This window comes from Callionymus lyra, chromosome 3, assembly GCF_982586985.1.
Source record: "Callionymus lyra chromosome 3, fCalLyr1.hap1.1, whole genome shotgun sequence".
NCBI classification, from domain to species: Eukaryota; Metazoa; Chordata; class Actinopteri; order Syngnathiformes; family Callionymidae; genus Callionymus; species Callionymus lyra.
In genome coordinates this window covers 4,781,341-4,801,340 of record NC_141820.1, presented here as the reverse complement: position 1 = coordinate 4,801,340, position 20,000 = coordinate 4,781,341, and the positions used below count along the sequence as shown (strand labels likewise).

Below are 20,000 nucleotides of genomic sequence, written 5' to 3'. Positions count from 1 at the left end.
TGCAGTCAGACCTACGTAGAACACACTTAAATGTGTTTGGAAAAAAGTATTTCGTAGAACATCCCGATCTTGGACGGTTGGTTCTGAGGCGTCTCGTTAGATTGTGGGTCACCCCTGGTATAGACGGTTGAGGTTTGATCCTGAAGATCACTTATTCATAGTTTAAGTCCATAGAGATATTTGGGTTGCTGATCCTCATCCTTCCATTGATCGGGATCTACATGACAGGTTGAGTTTGAAAGGATGTGTGACCGTGTCGACTTCAGCAATGTTTCAATGTGTTTGTTTTCTTTGCCAAGAAGCAGAAGCTTGTGTAACGACGGCGGAACCATCGAGTGAAATCAAACGACCACACGGAACCCTTGACCGACACGCCTTAACTCTGACAGTAATAACAAATACATGTGTTTTGTTGAAGGAAACAGTATTTCTTCTCTCTCCTGTTGCTCCGTCGATGGTGTTTGTTTGTGTGACACATTAATGGAGTCGAGGCAGGTCCAGTTTTATCTGCTGAAACTAAACGTGTCGAGTGCTTCACGAATTGTAAGATTGAAAACAAATGTTCAGTATTTTTTAAAGATGAAAATCTTAGTGACCCAGAATCTTCCACAGTGTTGTTCTTATAACTGCTACAAAAACTGAAAGACATTATTCAGGATTATCTTCTCGGTATTTCTCTGTAAAGATAATCCATTAGTACAGTTTTTGATTCTTACTTTGACTTTTTACTCTGCAACTTCTGGCTGTCGCTGATGAACTACCGAAGTCTCTGAGAATCCATGTATATTTGTGACAGCTCCGGTCGTGGGTGAGCGTGTTGCCAACTGTTGAAGCTGCTAAAGACCAGTCTCGTGTGACAGCCGCTCATTTAATGTAATTATTCCCTGACAGAGAAATTGCCTCTTAAAGTGACAGCATAGAAGATGTTTTACCTTCAAATGAAGACTGTTAGTCAGGGATCCACAGAGCGTTCCTTCCCCGTCGAAGGGTTTGAAGATAGTTTTCCGAGCGAGACGCTCCGTGACTTCAGCCTCCATCCTGCCTCTGCTGTGGCTCCAGGATCCGACGCTCACGGACGTGCTCTGCCTCCCCCTCTGGTCTCTGCTTCTCTGCTTCTCCCTGGATTCCCGCCTCTCCCCGTGAAGCCCTTCCTACCGGTCCGTCCTCCCTCCTCCTCCCGTCCTCCGATACTACTTCCTTCGCTCCTCCCTCCACACCTCTGCGTCCGACTAATCGGATTCACAGGCAGATTTAATACTTTCTTCCTCTGATTCCTCGTCCGTCTTTGATGGCTCACTCGCCGGTGTCGCTCGTGGGAATACGACCTCACATCTGTTTGTCGATCTTCAAACGGTGCGCCGGCTGCTGCTGATTAAAAAAAAAAACTGAAAATGAAAGTCATTTGCATTTAAATTGATGCTAAATAGGGATTTTAAGTGAGATTAAAACAATTCTACTGACATCTTCGAGATACGGCTGAAAACACTTTTATCCGTGCAGGTTTTTTCCTTAATTCTCTGAGACTCTTGTGTTGTTCTCGGTGTTGTCTTGACCTTTTAAAGTATATTTTTTATTGAGTATTGTTTAAGCGTTTTGTGACCCTGGTCTGGAAAAGTGCTCTACAAATATAAATGACTTACTTACAAATGTTCTTGTCTACCGCTTTATCCCGGGGTCGCGTGGAGACTGGAGTCTATCCCAGTATCATAGGGCGAGAGGCGGGGGACACCCTGGACAGGACGCCAGTCTGTCTCAGGACACACAAAGACAGACAACCATTCACACACACTCTCAAACCAACGGACAATTTACCAAAGTTCTCAATCAACCTCTGTATGTTTTTGGACTGTGGGAGGAAACCGGAGTGTCCGGAGTAAACCCACGCAAACACGGGGAGAACAAACTCCACACAGGAAGGTTGTCTCGGCCTGGAGTCGAACCAGCAACCTTCTCGCTGTGAGGCGACTGACAAGACAAATATAATGTAAACAATCCCGTTCTATTGATTATTACTGTCTGACATGTTTATCGTTTTTGAAAAAAGACACGTCAAGACGCTTGTTTTAGTCAAGTTTACCAGAAATATAAACCTTTAAACGCAATAAGATCTGTTTCTATCTCCATATATTTACTTGTATTTCATCTCTTGTGCAACACAAATATAAATACTTTGTTCTAATGAGCATGTGGCAGTATTGTGTCTTTAACATCTCATGAGTTTTCTTGAAGATTTAACTCGATCTATCGTTGTTCCTACATCCATACATTGTGACTTTATCTTATCAAACGTATTCATATCTTCAAACGGCGTCTCCTCCTCCACGTGTCTCGAGTTAATTTGTTCTGGTGAAGCGGCTTCATTAACGGTCGCCGGCGCAGGAAGCATCCCGGCGTTCCTTCCTGTCGGGAGTGGAGACGGCGCTCCGGTGTTTGTGTTTGCTCAGGAGCCGTGCGACGCCACCAGCTCCACGATCTGGTTCCCATTAGAGTGTTGTCCTGATCGCCCGGCGTATCTAGAGGTAACCGGAGAGAGCCGTAATTAGGGCGACTTGGCATTGGCATGGCAACTACAGCAGAGCTGGGAAAAGTGAAGACGGCGTGAGGGATCAGGATTCAAAGCAGGGAGCGTCTTCTGGGAGGCTCGTGCCCGGTGTTGTCGTCTCCAGAACCTTGGATCTCGTCAGTGCGGGTTCACAGTCCAGGCTGTTCTCCTGACCGGGCGTCAGCGAGTGACGCGTTATCTTCCGGACCCTCGGACCGAGAGAGAGGCAGGACCAGAACGGTGACTGTAAAAGTTTCTGTGACACTGAAAGTGGCAAAAGATGGACACGATTCAAACTTAAGTCATTATTCAATAAGTTTTCTAATGTTCTCCGGGAAAGATGAAGAACACAACTAAATAATATATGAACGTTGCAACTTGATACCTCGGCTCAGAAACACTTTCACCAAAGATAAGTCGCTTTTGAAGCGTGCACCAGACTCGATGAGAATAAATGTTCTCTTGAACTTTATATTACTGCAGTTCTTGCTGAAATACTAGGTGTTGGTCACGTATTTAATTTAAACCTTATGGATGGATGGAATTATGGATGGAAGGATGCATGGATGGATGGATAGAAGGATGCATCAATAGATGGAATTATAAATGGATGGATGGATAGAAGGATGCATCAATAGATGGAATTATAAATGGATGGATGGATAGAAGGATGCATCAATAGATGGATGGATGGATGGATGGATAGAAGGATGCATAAATAGATGGATGGATGGATGGATGGATAGAAGGATGCATCAATAGATGGAATTATGGATGGATGGATGGATAGAAGGATGCATAAATAGATGGAATTATGGATGGATGGATGGAAAGATAGATGGATGCATAAATAGATGGAATTATGGATGGATGGATAGAAAGATAGATGGATGCATAAATAGATGGAATTATGGATGGATGGATGGAAAGATAGATGGATGCATAAATAGATGGAATTATGGATGGATGGATGGAAAGATAGATGGATGCATAAATAGATGGAATTATGGATGGATGGAAAGATGGATGGATGCATAAATAGATGGAATTATGGATGGATGGATAGAAGGATGCATAAATAGATGGAATTATGGATGGATGGATGGAAAGATGGATGGATGCATAAATAGATGGAATTATGAATGGATGGATGGAAAGATAGATGGATGCATAAATAGATGGAATTATGGATGGATGGATGGATGGATAGAAGGGTGCATATGTTGATGCATATGTTGATGTTGATTGTGGATTTCCGGCGGTGTCCCTCCATCTCCCCCTCACCACTGAACGTCCAGGGACTGGACATTGAGATTGTCACGACTTACAAGTTCCTGGGTGTTCACCTCAACAACCGCCTGGACTGGGTGGATAACACTGCTGCTCTTTATAAAAAAGGGCGGAGTAGAATCTACCTGCTCCGGAGGTTGAGGTTGTTTGGTGTCCGGGGGCCACTCCTGAAGTCATTCTATGACTCAGTAACTCAGTAGTGGCCTCTGCCATCTTCAACGGTGTGGTCTGCTGGGGGAGCAGCATGACAGCAAAGGATAGGGCTAAACTGGACAGCCTTATTAAGAAGGCCGGTTACGTCCTAGGGCGCCCCCTGGATCCTGTGGAGGAAGTGACTGGAGGGAGGATGCGGAGCAAGCTGGGCTCCATGAGGAGGAACTTGTCTCACCCTCTCCAGCACACACTGAGGGCATTGAGGAGCTCCATCAGTGATAGGATGCTCCATCCCCGGTGTGTGAGGGAGAGGTACCGCAGGTCTTTCCTCCCTGCTGCCATCAGACTCCACAACAAGAACACACCAAGATAACTATTTAACTGCACCTCTTGTTATTTATGTAAATATGATTGTGTATATATTATATAGCGCAGATTTATCTTTTATTCTATTTAGATTTTCTTTCTCGTTTTTATTTCTGGGTGTTTTTATTTCTCTTGCTGTTGTTAAACCGAATTTCCCCTCGCGGGACTAATAAAGGTTTTCTGATTCTGATTCTGATAAATAGATAGAATTTTGGATGGGTGGATGGAATTATGGATGGATGGAAAGATAGAAGGATGCATAAATAGATGGAATTATGAATGGATGCATGGATGGATGGAATTATGGATGGATGGAAAGATAGAAGGATGCATAAATAGTCATTGACACTTTTTTTCAAAGGTACATCAAAATTGAAGATGCATTATTATTGTTATAACAAAATACATTGGAATTAATGAGTTATGGATCTGACTTTCATGTGGTTTTACCCTTGAACCGGTTAAAACCCTTAAATAAACGGTTGATTTTTGTTCATACTCTGCTTATTTCAACCGGTTAAGCACCTCTAGTCTATTCAACCGGTTACGATGGGTTTATTATGAACGGTTATAGACTTGACAAAAACATCTCCGTGATCTGCTGTTGATCGAGTGCAAGAGTCGATGATCAGACTGTAGTGACCTTGTCAAGTGTCAGTGGTCACTGTTTTTTAACACACACTATAAATGAACAACACTGAGCTGATGACAAAAGTCAACACATTTACACCAACAAAAAGGTACCACAGAGGATCCTTATAATTGGGTTACCTAGTGAAGAGTTGACCATCACCGGGTTAAGTAAGTAAGTAAAGGTTATTTGTAAAGTGCCTTTTTTGGACCAGAGTCACAAATACTCCCTCCTTATGTTTGAGGTCTTCTCTGATTTTGATGGTTTTGTACATTTTCTCTGGATTCAAAACATCACCGTCATGTTCTGAGAGTATATGGTTTTAAACGAACCCTCATCAAATGTTGGATTTGATCTTTTCCAACCTGGTGAGATCAATGCCAGGTACTGTAAAAACCAAGAGGAACTTTGTGAATGTCGTGAACGCCGTTCGGGTCACTCAGTGATCTTTGACTGACTTACAGAATCAAAACTGGTCAAGTCGGGTCTGTTCGATGTGTCTTATATGTTGTATTAATCATTGGATGTTTGTCTTCCGTAGAGCTTGAGCATCTGATCTTTACCCTATTTTCTGCACTATTAGGCGCACCTTCAATGAATGGCCTATTTTAGAAGTGTTTTCATAAATAGTTTGCACCGGGTTATAAGCCACATAGAATAAAAGATACAGTCAAACGTTTGACTAGGGTTGTGTTATCATCCACTAGATAAAGCGGTCCAAAAGATAATGTCAACAAAACAGTCGGATAAAGTCAAACTATATTAAGCATTCTGACAACTCCGTTCACTCCCATGGTAACGATGTTCAAAAGGCTTCAAGCAGCAGCGCGTGAGACTGGTGTTGTGAGCAGACAAATGTTGAGCAGCAGCGAAGTTGAGCGCGTGTATGACGGCTAGAGCACGCATGAATGACATGTTGAACGCGCGTGTATGACTGGTTGAGCGCAGCAGAGTGATTTGGAGTGTACAACAACCATGACACACTCGCTCAAAACGGTGGAAGTAATCTTACTCCATAGACGTCCGCCATGATGCGTCGTTAATCCCACCCCGTCATGACGCGATTACATAATCCCGCCCACTGTGTGTCGGCTCAGTCGGCGCAGAGTCTTGAAAGTGTTTGTATACAAGTCACCCACCAGGTAATGTTGGTATGTAATGCGATCGGGATTATAAGGCGCACTGTCGTTTTTTGAGGAAATTAAAGGCACTTAAGTGCGCCTTATAGTGCGGAAAATACGGTAACATTTAAAAAACATACCAAGAATTCACTCAGTCCAACTACTTTGTATCTTGTTGTTGTGACTACACTCCAGTGGAGAACTTCTCGTGCCTCTTCAAGAGCTCGAAAGAACTCTTGTCTTTGTGCAGTACAGATTGAGAATAAATCATGGTTTATTGCTTTGTCTTTATTTCCATAAAGATGTCGCCACCAGTGTTTTGTTTGCTATTTTTGGAACGTTTCAGTGAAAGAGGAGAAGAGGAGTCTGTTGAGCACGAGTTTGAATATTGAGGTTGTGGATCTGGTTGTTATGAAGGTGGTAATAAAGTCATGAATGTAAATATCAGCTGAAGCTTCTGTTGCTGTAAAGATGTAAAGACTTGATGTGAAGATTTAATGGTTTCAAATCCAGGTTTATCTTTAGAAATCGTGCAAGTTCATCATCCATCACTTTCCATTGACCTTGGTCCGTGTCATGAGTGACAGCCTGAGTTCTGTTCGACTCAAACTGTTGCAGCTCTTTGAAGGGTCCGCTCACGAAAGAGACCCCCGGGAGCCGTTCTGACGTGAAAGCTCTCCATGGATACGTGTGGAAACGGTGAATGTGTTTCGTTTGACGTCTGAGATTTAGTTTAGTTATTGTTGCTCCTTGTTCTATACCTGAGGAATGTCTGGTAAAGAACTTGTTTTGCATCAAAGCTAGTACTCGTCATGCAACGTAAATACAGACTTTGATCAAGACAACGTAGACGTGTACGAGTATAGCGTCTGGAAGAAGCGACAGCAAATACTTCAAACATCATGTGATGGAGTTTAAAGAACGAGTTCCTGCGGATCCTTAAAGACTCTTTTAATTCCTGGATCTAAAAACAAGGCCTTTATTGACATTAAATGTCTTCAATCAAACATTTAAACGTCTTTAAAATGGAGGAAGACATGCCGAGAACAATATTATGTTTGTTACAAACCTGAATAGATTTTGGTTAATGTTTATTTATTTGGCTTTTTAATGTAATTTAAATAAAGTCTACAAAAATTAAAACCAAAAATAAGATTTTGACGCCCCATAACTTACCGGCAATTGACACGCAACTACAATAATCTAATGATTTTTGTAAATAACGTGGTACCAGGCTATGTTATTTATTTTAAAAAAGTATAATATATTTATAATTTATGCTTTAAAACATAACAAATTGTCCTTAATTTTTCAAATCGTTCCTCGATTCAATCCATAATAAAACGTCTTAACTTGCCTTAAAGTTGAACTGAAGTGTGTGTGTGTTAAAGTGGTGTGTGTGTTTGTATTTTTCATTGAGATGTTGGCATTATAAAATGATCTTAAGCTCCGCCCATCAGTTGACCTTTAAGTTACTTTTCTGGAATTAAACGTTTGCCTCAGAGAAGAAATCTTTTCTTATTATCGTAAACATCAAACTCTGCTTAACCTGCAGCATGTTCTGTTGACGCTACGACATGTATGTAATATTACATATATAACAATATTATATGAATAAATGACATGATCACAACAATAATACAGGGTTGTTCGACTGAATCACACACGGGGCCAATATTATTTTGCCCTCTAAGCCAAACAAAAGCTGTGTTTAACAGTTAGTACAAGTCTGACTGTGATATTATTTTTATTCTCAGTGTTTCTTGAACAAAACAAATGTCTTAAATCTCATCTTTAGCTTTACTGTAAAACTCTGTGTGATCGTAAACGTCATCCACGGGAACCTCACAGGTCGTCATGTGAACCAGAAGGTGAATCTACTCAAAGAAACTTGACAACACTAACGTGCCTCATCATCACTTCCTCAACGGCTGCTCCAAACAAAACAAAGATGAATTAATTACAATCTCAATGTGACGAGCAGGAAACATGTCGCCCTCTCTCCGCCCGCCCGTCTTCTTCTGCGCAGCGATTGGCAGATAACCTCAGTTACCAAGGTGATTCTGAAGCTCGCTGTCGAGCCGCTGAGATGCTTCTCTATCTTTTCCCGTGTCTTTATTTAGAGATGATGCCAGACCAACAGTTACGTTCACCATGAAAACTCTTATTTTGGACACTTTATTGAGACAAAATGAGCTTCTTAGGCCCGTGAACGAGGGCAGAATATCAGACGGTACAAAGTGTCAGCGGACCTGCTGACGCCACACGTCTGACAATAACGTGGCGAGCCGGGCTCAGCTGCTTCAATGCGGTCATTGCGAGCTGTTCGCTGAGGTACAGGCAGTGACAGGATTGCTTCTGAATTGAAAGAGGCTGTCATCCAATTCCCCGGTCCTGCCGTCTCAGTCCACCACCTGCTGACGATATTCTGCTGAACACGACCAGAGCAAACAAGATGCAGCTGCAGACAAATGACACATTTGAGATGATTTGAGATTCTTGATGATTCGTCTTTGAGACTTTAAATATAAGTCTGTCTGCTGCAACTAACCAGTGGATTAACTTGTGTATGTTTAACATTTACAACTAACCAGTGGAATAACTTGTGTATGTTTAACATTTACAACTAACCAGTGGAATAACTTGTGTATGTTTAACATTTACAACTAACCAGTGGAATAACTTGTGTATGTTTAACATTTACAACTAACCAGTGGAATAACTTGTATATGTTTAACATTTACAACTAACCAGTGGAATAACTTGTATATGTTTAACATTTACAACTAACCAGTGGAATAACTTGTGTATGTTTAACATTTACAACTAACCAGTGGAATAACTCGTGTATGTTTAACATTTACAACTAACCAGTGGAATAACTCATGTATGTTAAACATTTACAACTAACCAGTGGAATAACTCGTGTATGTTAAACATTTACAACTAACCAGTGGAATAACTTGTGTATGTTAAACATTTACAACTAACCAGTGGAATAACTCATGTATGTTAAACATTTACAACTAACCAGTGGAATAACTCGTGTATGTTAAACATTTACAACTAACCAGTGGAATAACTTGTGTATGTTAAACATTTACAACTAACCAGTGGAATAACTTGTGTATGTTAAACATTTACAACTAACCAGTGGAATAACTCGTGTATGTTTAACATTTACAACTAACCAGTGGAATAACTTGTGTATGTTAAACATTTACAACTAACCAGTGGAATAACTTGTGTATGTTAAACATTTACAACTAACCAGTGGAATAACTCGTGTATGTTTAACATTTACAACTAACCAGTGGAATAACTCGTGTATGTTTAACATTTACAACTAACCAGTGGAATAACTTGTGTATGTTTAACATTTACAAATAACCAGTGGAATAACTTGTGTATGTTTAACATTTACAACTAACCAGTGGAATAACTTGTGTATGTTTAACATTTACAAATAACCAGTGGAATAACTCGTATATGTTTAACATTTACAACTAACCAGTGGAATAACTCGTATATGTTTAACATTTACAACTAACCAGTGGAATAACTCGTATATGTTTAACATTTACAACTAACCAGTGGAATAACTTGTGTATGTTTAACATTTACAACTAACCAGTGGAATAACTTGTGTATGTTTAACATTTACAAATAACCAGTGGAATAACTTGTGTATATTAAACATTTACAACTAACCAGTGGAATAACTTGTGTATGTTTAACATTTACAACTAACCAGTGGAATAACTTGTGTATGTTTAACATTTACAACTAACCAGTGGAATAACTTGTGTATGTTTAACATTTACAACTAACCAGTGGATTAACTTGTGTATGTTTAACATTTACAACTAACCAGTGGAATAACTTGTATATGTTTAACATTTACAACTAACCAGTGGAATAACTTGTATATGTTTAACATTTACAACTAACCAGTGGAATAACTTGTATATGTTTAACATTTACAACTAACCAGTGGAATAACTTGTGTATGTTTAACATTTACAACTAACCAGTGGAATAACTTGTGTATGTTTAACATTTACAACTAACCAGTGGAATAACTTGTGTATGTTAAACATTTACAACTAACCAGTGGAATAACTCGTGTATGTTTAACATTTACAACTAACCAGTGGAATAACTCGTGTATGTTAAACATTTACAACTAACCAGTGGAATAACTCATGTATGTTTAACATTTACAAATAACCAGTGGAATAACTTGTGTATGTTTAACTTTTACAAATAACCAGTGGAATAACTTGTGTATGTTTAACATTTACAACTAACCAGTGGAATAACTCGTGTATGTTTAACATTTACAACTAACCAGTGGAATAACTTGTGTATGTTTAACTTTTACAAATAACCAGTGGAATAACTTGTGTATGTTTAACATTTACAACTAACCAGTGGAATAACTCGTGTATGTTTAACATTTACAACTAACCAGTGGAATAACTTGTGTATGTTTAACATTTACAAATAACCAGTGGAATAACTCGTGTATGTTTAACATTTACAAATAACCAGTGGAATAACTTGTGTATGTTTAACATTTACAACTAACCAGTGGAATAACTCGTGTATGTTTAACATTTACAAATAACCAGTGGAATAACTCGTGTATGTTTAACATTTACAAATAACCAGTGGATTAACTTGTGTATGTTTAACATTTACAACTAACCAGTGGAATAACTCGTGTATGTTTAACATTTACAACTAACCAGTGGATTAACTTGTGTATGTTTAACATTTACAACTAACCAGTGGAATAACTCGTGTATGTTTAACATTTACAACTAACCAGTGGAATAACTCATGTATGTTAAACATTTACAACTAACCAGTGGAATAACTTGTGTATGTTAAACATTTACAACTAACCAGTGGAATAACTTGTGTATGTTTAACATTTACAACTAACCAGTGGAATAACTTGTGTATGTTAAACATTTACAACTAACCAGTGGAATAACTCGTGTATGTTTAACATTTACAACTAACCAGTGGAATAACTTGTGTATGTTAAACATTTACAACTAACCAGTGGAATAACTTGTGTATGTTAAACATTTACAACTAACCAGTGGAATAACTCGTGTATGTTTAACATTTACAACTAACCAGTGGAATAACTCGTGTATGTTTAACATTTACAACTAACCAGTGGAATAACTTGTGTATGTTTAACATTTACAAATAACCAGTGGAATAACTCGTATATGTTTAACATTTACAACTAACCAGTGGAATAACTTGTGTATGTTTAACATTTACAACTAACCAGTGGAATAACTTGTGTATGTTTAACATTTACAAATAACCAGTGGAATAACTCGTATATGTTTAACATTTACAACTAACCAGTGGAATAACTTGTGTATGTTTAACATTTACAACTAACCAGTGGAATAACTTGTGTATGTTTAACATTTACAAATAACCAGTGGAATAACTCGTATATGTTTAACATTTACAACTAACCAGTGGAATAACTTGTGTATGTTTAACATTTACAACTAACCAGTGGAATAACTTGTGTATATTAAACATTTACAACTAACCAGTGGAATAACTTGTGTATATTAAACATTTACAACTAACCAGTGGAATAACTTGTGTATATTAAACATTTACAACTAACTAGTTGAATAACTCGTGCATGTTAAACATCTCAGGTGCACAGTAGTGCAGGAACAATGGTTGTGATCATAATCCCTGGCGAGTGTGTGTTTGTGTAGCTGGATATGTGACGATCTCACCCACCGGGTCAGTGTGAAGGAGTCGCTTGTTTCTGCAGCTCTTTGTTCGCCTTCAATCTAGTTTCAAGTGCAGATGAGAGTCATTGTGTGTGAACTTTTGAAGACGAGCGCCATTATTATAATCTGATTGATTTCCACAGGACGGTTCCATCAACATGCAGTGGTTTGTGTTGCTTAATTGAAATGTAAATGAACAATCACTTATTCAGCACTTTCTCATCTCGTGTTCGCAGCGTTGACGAATCAAACGTCCACTAATCAGTGCCTGACATTTCAACAACATGAATCCACAAAAACACTCATGAAAACAAATACACGGGACTCTTTGTGAATCTGGTCTCAGATGTTAAGATAATGTTTCAGCCTCCATGAGCTGATCTCATTAAACTCTGTTTAATTGCTACGATGGAAAAGTACTGGGTGTAGATCACATGACCTTTAAAAAAAATAGACTTCAGCCAATCATCTATCCCGACGTGTGATTGACATCAGTTCACTCAGTCACAAACACACACTTCTGTCTCAAATCAAACACTACACACTTACAGGAAATGACTCGACAGCTTCTTCTTCTACTACTTTTTAACCAGTCGTTGAAACACTATCATCAACACTTGACACTTTTCTCCAATTGAAACATGTTGTGTTTCATTGTGTTATTACTGTTGTTGTGTTGTTTTGTGGTAAAAAAAGAGCGTTTTCTCGAGACATTTACGTCAGTATCTGCTGCGAGGCTTCAGTTTAACTTCATCTGCGTCACTAAGATGGTGGTCGTTGAGGGTGGAAAGTGTCCAACGATCCACACTTTTCTGGGTGCTTATAGTGCACTACATTAGTGCACACTGCAGAATCAAGTGCAGAAGTGTTTTTTGGGCCACACACCCCCAGCACTCGTCGGTGAAGCTCCAGCTGATTGGACCAACCCCCCTCGACACGTTAGCACATCAACCAATGGGACGCTTTCTTTTGTCATAAGCTCCACCCATCGAGCGGAGCACTAAGAGATTTGATTGGATCAGACGTGTGTCAATCAAAACAGCTTATTTGGGGGGGATTGGGAGATTAAAGTCATGAAATGTTTTGATCGACGAGTCAAATGATTAATTGACTCGACATATGACGAAAATATAATAGTGTGTTGACTCGTGTGGTTTTGAAGGTACACTAAATGAACATCTCAAGAGTTATTAATATACCAGTGGTTATAGTTCAATAAGACGTTTATCATCAAATGAACATCAGTGCATTATATCAAAATATCACTCCCACTGCAGTCTGTGTCCCCCCCCCCCAACAAACACACACACTTCGCGCTTCAGCGACAAACACACACGCTAAAGCGAAACACACACAAGCACCGTTATTGATCTCATAAAGCGCAACATTATTAATTAAAAAATGCATTTACTCACTTGTTCATGGAGGAAATAAATAAATCTTTTGAAGCTCGTGAAAGACTTTTTCTTAAATTAAAAATGTAATAGTATTTTCTCATTATGTTTAGGCCAGCAGAGAAGGCTCGCCACTGAAATATACTAGGTTTTGAGAAGTCGATGACATGATAGTTGTCGTCTGGTCAACCTCCTCACAACAGCCCCGTAAATGAAACGTAGGCGACAAGGACATGTTAGTCAAAGAAACGAGTGAAAACAAGTGTTGAGAGAGGCCTCGCATCTCTGAGGGGTTCTCTTGTGCGTGGTCCTCATGAAACCGATGAATCCTCATCTATCTGTGGGTGGAGATGGTTGAAAAAAAAGAGAAACATGTCTCAGAAGAAAACTCTCAGAAAGAAACACTTGAGTTTCTTTGTCAGGATCGACGGCTGATGTCTGACTTCACACCTGCTCGCCAGAGAACGACACTCTCTCGTGGAATCATCTTCACGTCTCATCCCTCCATTCTCTTCGCTTGTCGTCTCGTCGTTTGAATCAAATGATTCTCCTCGTGAAACGTGTCGAAGCGAGAGAAGCTGAGAAACTGAAGATTTGTTCCTGCGGCCACGAGATCACACTCGTCCGCGGAACTCGCGTCAATTTCAATTTGGTATCAACCCCTCGACGGGATTCCATATTTCTTCATGTGATGCACGAGCGTCTCTGAGCAGGTGGCAGGACGAGTGCAGGCGCACACCAGTGATGCAGGCGCACACCAGTGATGCAGGCGCACACCAGTGATGCAGGCGCACACCAGTGATGCAGGCGCACACCAGTGATGCAGACGCACACCAGTGATGCAGGCGCACACCAGTGATGCAGGCGCACACCAGTGATGCAGGCGCACACCAGTGATGCAGACGCACACCAGTGATGCAGACGCACACCAGTGATGCAGACGCACACCAGTGATGCAGGCGCACACCAGTGATGCAGGCGCACACCAGTGATGCAGACGCACACCAGTGATGCAGGCGCACACCAGTGATGCAGACGCACACCAGTGATGCAGGCACACCAGTGATGCAGGCGCACACCAGTGATGCAGGCGCACACCAGTGATGCAGGCGCACACCAGTGATGCAGGCGCACACCAGTGATGCAGACGCACACCAGTGATGCAGGCGCACACCAGTGATGCAGGCGCACACCAGTGATGCAGACGCACACCAGTGATGCAGGCGCACACCAGTGATGCAGGCGCACACCAGTGATGCAGACGCACACCAGTGATGCAGACGCACACCAGTGATGCAGGCGCACACCAGTGATGCAGGCGCACACCAGTGATGCAGGCGCACACCAGTGATGCAGGCGCACACCAGTGATGCAGACGCACACCAGTGATGCAGACGCACACCAGTGATGCAGACGCACACCAGTGATGCAGGCGCACACCAGTGCTGCAGGCGCACACCAGTGATGCAGGCGCACACCAGTGATGCAGGCGCACACCAGTGATGCAGGCGCACACCAGTGATGCAGGCGCACACCAGTGATGCAGGCGCACACCAGTGATGCAGGCGCACACCAGTGATGCAGGCGCACACCAGTGATGCAGGCGCACACCAGTGATGCAGGCGCACACCAGTGATGCAGGCGCACACCAGTGATGCAGGCGCACACCAGTGATGCAGACGCACACCAGTGATACAGACGCACACCAGTGATGCAGACGCACACCAGTGATGCAGGCGCACACAAGTGATGCAGACGCACACCAGTGATGCAGACGCACACCAGTGATACAGGCGCACACCAGTGATGCAGACGCACACCAGTGATGCAGACGCACACCAGTGATGCAGGCGCACACCAGTGATGCAGGCGCACACCAGTGATGCAGACGCACACCAGTGATGCAGACGCACACCAGTGATGCAGACGCACACCAGTGATGCAGGCGCACACCAGTGATGCAGGCGCACACCAGTGATGCAGGCGCACACCAGTGATGCAGGCGCACACCAGTGATGCAGACGCACACCAGTGATGCAGGCGCACACCAGTGATGCAGACGCACACCAGTGATGCAGGCGCACACCAGTGATGCAGGCGCACACCAGTGATGCAGGCGCACACCAGTGATGCAGACGCACACCAGTGATGCAGACGCACACCAGTGATGCAGGCGCACACCAGTGATGCAGGCGCACACCAGTGATGCAGGCGCACACCAGTGATGCAGACGCACACCAGTGATGCAGACGCACACCAGTGATGCAGACGCACACCAGTGATGCAGGCGCACACCAGTGCTGCAGGCGCACACCAGTGATGCAGGCGCACACCAGTGATGCAGGCGCACACCAGTGATGCAGGCGCACACCAGTGATGCAGGCGCACACCAGTGATGCAGGCGCACACCAGTGATGCAGACGCACACCAGTGATGCAGACGCACACCAGTGATGCAGACGCACACCAGTGATGCAGACGCACACCAGTGATGCAGGCGCACACCAGTGATGCAGGCGCACACCAGTGATGCAGGCGCACACCAGTGATGCAGGCGCACACCAGTGATGCAGGCGCACACCAGTGATGCAGGCGCACACCAGTGATGCAGGCGCACACCAGTGATGCAGGCGCACACCAGTGATGCAGGCGCACACCAGTGCTGCAGGCGCACACCAGTGATGCAGGCGCACACCAGTGATGCAGGCGCACACCAGTGATGCAGGCGCACACCAGTGATGCAGGCGCACACCAGTGATGCAGACGCACACCAGTGCTGCAGGCGAACACCAGTGCTGCAGGCGAACACCAGTGATGCAGACGCACACCAGTGATGCAGACGCACACCAGTGATGCAGACGCACACCACTGATGCAGACGCACACCACTGATGCAGACGCAAGAGTGCTGCAGGCGAACACCAGTGATGCAGACGCACACCAGTGATGCAGGCGCACACCAGTGATGCAGGCGCACACCAGTGATGCAGGCGCACACCAGTGATGCAGGCGCACACCACTGATGCAGACGCACACCAGTGATGCAGGCGCAAGAGTGCTGCAGGCGAACACCAGTGATGCAGACGCACACCAGTGATGCAGACGCACACCAGTGATGCAGGCGCAAGAGTGCTGCAGGCGAACACCAGTGATGCAGACGCACACCACTGATGCAGACGCACACCAGTGATGCAGGCGCAAGAGTGCTGCAGGCGAACACCAGTGATGCAGACGCACACCAGTGATGCAGGCGCACACCAGTGATGCAGGCGCACACCAGTGATGCAGGCGCACACCAGTGATGCAGGCGCAAGAGTGCTGCAGGCGAACACCAGTGCTGCAGGCGAACACCAGTGATGCAGACGCACACCAGTGATGCAGGCGCAAGAGTGCTGCAGGCGAACACCAGTGCTGCAGGCGAACACCAGTGATGCAGACGCACACCAGTGATGCAGGCGCACACCAGTGATGCAGGCGCAAGAGTGCTGCAGGCGAACACCAGTGATGCAGACGCACACCAGTGATGCAGACGCACACCAGTGATGCAGGCGCACACCAGTGATGCAGACACACACCAGTGATGCAGGCGGACACCAGTGATGCAGGCGGACACCAGTGATGCAGACGCACACCAGTGATGCAGGCGCACGAGTGATGCAGGCGCACACCAGTGATGCAGGCGCACGAGTGCTGCAGGCGCACACCAGTGATGCAGGCGCACACCAGTGATGCAGGCGCACGAGTGATGCAGGCGCACACCAGTGATGCAGGCGCACGAGTGCTGCAGGCGCACACCAGTGATGCAGGAGCACACCAGTGATGCAGGCGCACACCAGTGATGCAGGCGCACACCAGTGCTGCAGGCGCACACCAGTGATGCAGGCGCACGAGTGCTGCAGGCGCACGAGTGCTGCAGGCGCACGAGTGCTGCAGGCGCACACCAGTGATGCAGGCGCACACCAGTGATGCAGGCGCACACCAGTGATGCAGGCGCACACCAGTGATGCAGGCGCACACCAGTGATGCAGGCGCACACCAGTGATGCAGGCGCACACCAGTGATGCAGGCGCACACCAGTGATGCAGACGCACACCAGTGATGCAGACGCACACCAGTGATGCAGGCGCACACCAGTGATGCAGGCGCACACCAGTGATGCAGGCGCACACCAGTGATGCAGGCGCACACCAGTGCTGCAGGCGCACACCAGTGATGCAGGCGCACACCAGTGCTGCAGGCGCACACCAGTGATGCAGGCGCACACCAGTGATGCAGGCGCACACCAGTGATGCAGGCGCACACCAGTGCTGCAGGCGCACACCAGTGATGCAGGCGCACACCAGTGCTGCAGGCGCACACCAGTGCTGCAGGCGCACACCAGTGATGCAGGCGCACATCAGTGCTGCAGGCGCACACCAGTGATGCAGACGCACACCAGTGCTGCAGGCGCACACCAGTGCTGCAGACGCACACCAGTGATGCAGACGCACACCAGTGATGCAGGCGCACACCAGTGATGCAGGCGCACACCAGTGATGCAGGCGCACACCAGTGATGCAGACGCACACCAGTGATGCAGGCGCACACCAGTGATGCAGGCGCACACCAGTGATGCAGGCGCACACCAGTGATGCAGACGCACACCAGTGATGCAGGCGCACACCAGTGATGCAGGCGCACACCAGTGATGCAGGCGCACACCAGTGATGCAGGCGCACACCAGTGATGCAGGCGCACACCAGTGATGCAGGCGCACACCAGTGATGCAGGCGCACACCAGTGATGCAGGCGCACACCAGTGATGCAGGCGCACACCAGGGATGCAGGCGCACACCAGTGATGCAGGCGCAAGAGTGATGCAGGCGCACACCAGTGATGCAGACGCACACCAGTGATGCAGGCGCACACCAGTGATGCAGGCGCACACCAGTGATGCAGGCGCACACCAGTGATGCAGGCGCAAGAGTGATGCAGGCGCACACCAGTGATGCAGGCGCACACCAGTGATGCAGGCGCACGGTGTGTGTGCTACTTACTTACTTACAACGGTTCTTCTGTAGTTTCTGTTTCTGTGAGTGTTTGGAGATTCCATCTGTTGCCAGAATAATTGGGGGAGTTGTGCTCGACTCTACTCCACTCTTCTCCACTCTACTCCACTCTACTCTACTCTACTCTACTCTACTCTACTCTAGTCTACTCCACTCTACTCTACTCCACTCCACTCCACTCTACTCCATTCTACTCCGACGGGAATCTCTTTGGCTGCATTTCCTCAGGACACTTGTCAAAACGAGAGTGAGACGGTGATAATGAGTTTCTCCGAGTGTGAGGATAAACGTAAGCGCTGGGATGTTTCAAGGTTAATGATGTTGATGTTTGGAGTGAGATCCCAAACTTTAAATGAGATGATGTCACTCCAGGAGCTCGTTCTTCACAGTAGAGTCACTTTGAGCAGAGAAATAAAGGTTTTTCTGCCGCGTCGCTCTCGTTGAATCACACCTGATGGAGGCGACAACGTTAGCGACATCTTATGGATGAACAGAGGAACATGCTTAAAGTAGCCTTCAGTTTGAGTGTTTTAATAATCTTGAATAGCAACGTCGTTCAGCTGTTTGACCAGAATCAGTTTCTACTCCACTTGCTCTCGTTTGTCACGACAAAATAGTTACTTTTCATATTGAAAAGATGTTTTTCTCCGTTTGTGTTTCAGATTATCTGTCGCAGGGAGTCGACCTGAGCGGCATCGAGGTGATCGAGAACGACCTGCTGCTCATCAGCCGGGCTCGGCTGGAGGTGGAGAACCAGGCCAAGAGGCTCCTGGAGCAGGGCACGGAGATCCAGGTACATTTACACTGTTGTCAGGTTATCATGAGCTCCGGTTATCAAGGATAACTCTCGTCTTACTACTGTGTTAGTTTGTAAGTAAGTAATATTTATTTATATAGCGCTTTTCAAGACCAGGGTCACAAAGCGCTTAAACAATCAAAACAATACTCAAAAAAGTACATACTTTAAAGATCAAGATAATACTGAGAACAACACAGGAGTTCGAGAAATTCAAGGAAAAGCCTGAACAAATAGAAACGTCTTAAGATGTTTCTTAAAGGAGTCAGTAGATCATCAAGAGCAAAGAGAGAGAAGATCGTTCCAAAGCTTAGGAGCAACAGTCTGGAAGGATTTCTCTCCTCTGGTCCTGAACCGTGTGCGTGGAACCATAAGTAGATTCTGATCCACAGACCTCAGAGCCCGATTTGTGTGTGTGTTGTCAGGAACCTATACACACGTATCATGATACAGCCTCAACGATACTATATATAGAGATATATATGTACATCACACATCACAACAACACACACACACTGATGATACAATAGAGTCACACATCACAACAACACACACACACTGATGATACAATAGAGTCACACATCACAACAACACACACACACTGATGATACAATAGAGTCACACATCACAACAACACACACACACACTGATGATACAATAGAGTCACACATCACAACAACACACACACACTGATGATACAATAGAGTCACACATCACAACAACACACACACACTGATGATACAATAGAGTCACACATCACAACAACACACACACACTGATGATACAATAGAGTCACACATCACAACAACACACACACACTGATGATACAATAGAGTCACACATCACAACAACACACACACACACTGATGATACAA

At 44.5% G+C, this 20,000-nt stretch overlaps 2 protein-coding genes across 2 annotated transcripts in view; one reads left to right on the top strand and one right to left on the bottom strand.

The window, feature by feature from the left end:
- Positions 1–1,097, bottom strand: part of LOC148083067 (G protein-coupled receptor 22-like) — a 13,330-nt gene extending 12,233 nt beyond the window's left edge. The window contains exon 1 of the mRNA XM_087785650.1: positions 933–1,097. The gene's annotated coding sequence lies outside the window, so the exon portion shown is untranslated. The remainder of the gene's footprint in view (positions 1–932) is intronic.
- cog5 (component of oligomeric golgi complex 5) overlaps positions 1–20,000 on the top strand; it is a 94,192-nt gene that overhangs the window by 32,304 nt on the left and 41,888 nt on the right. The window contains exon 7 of the mRNA XM_087786204.1: positions 18,992–19,122. Within this exon, the coding sequence (XP_087642330.1) occupies positions 18,992–19,122 (131 nt within the window). The remainder of the gene's footprint in view (positions 1–18,991; positions 19,123–20,000) is intronic.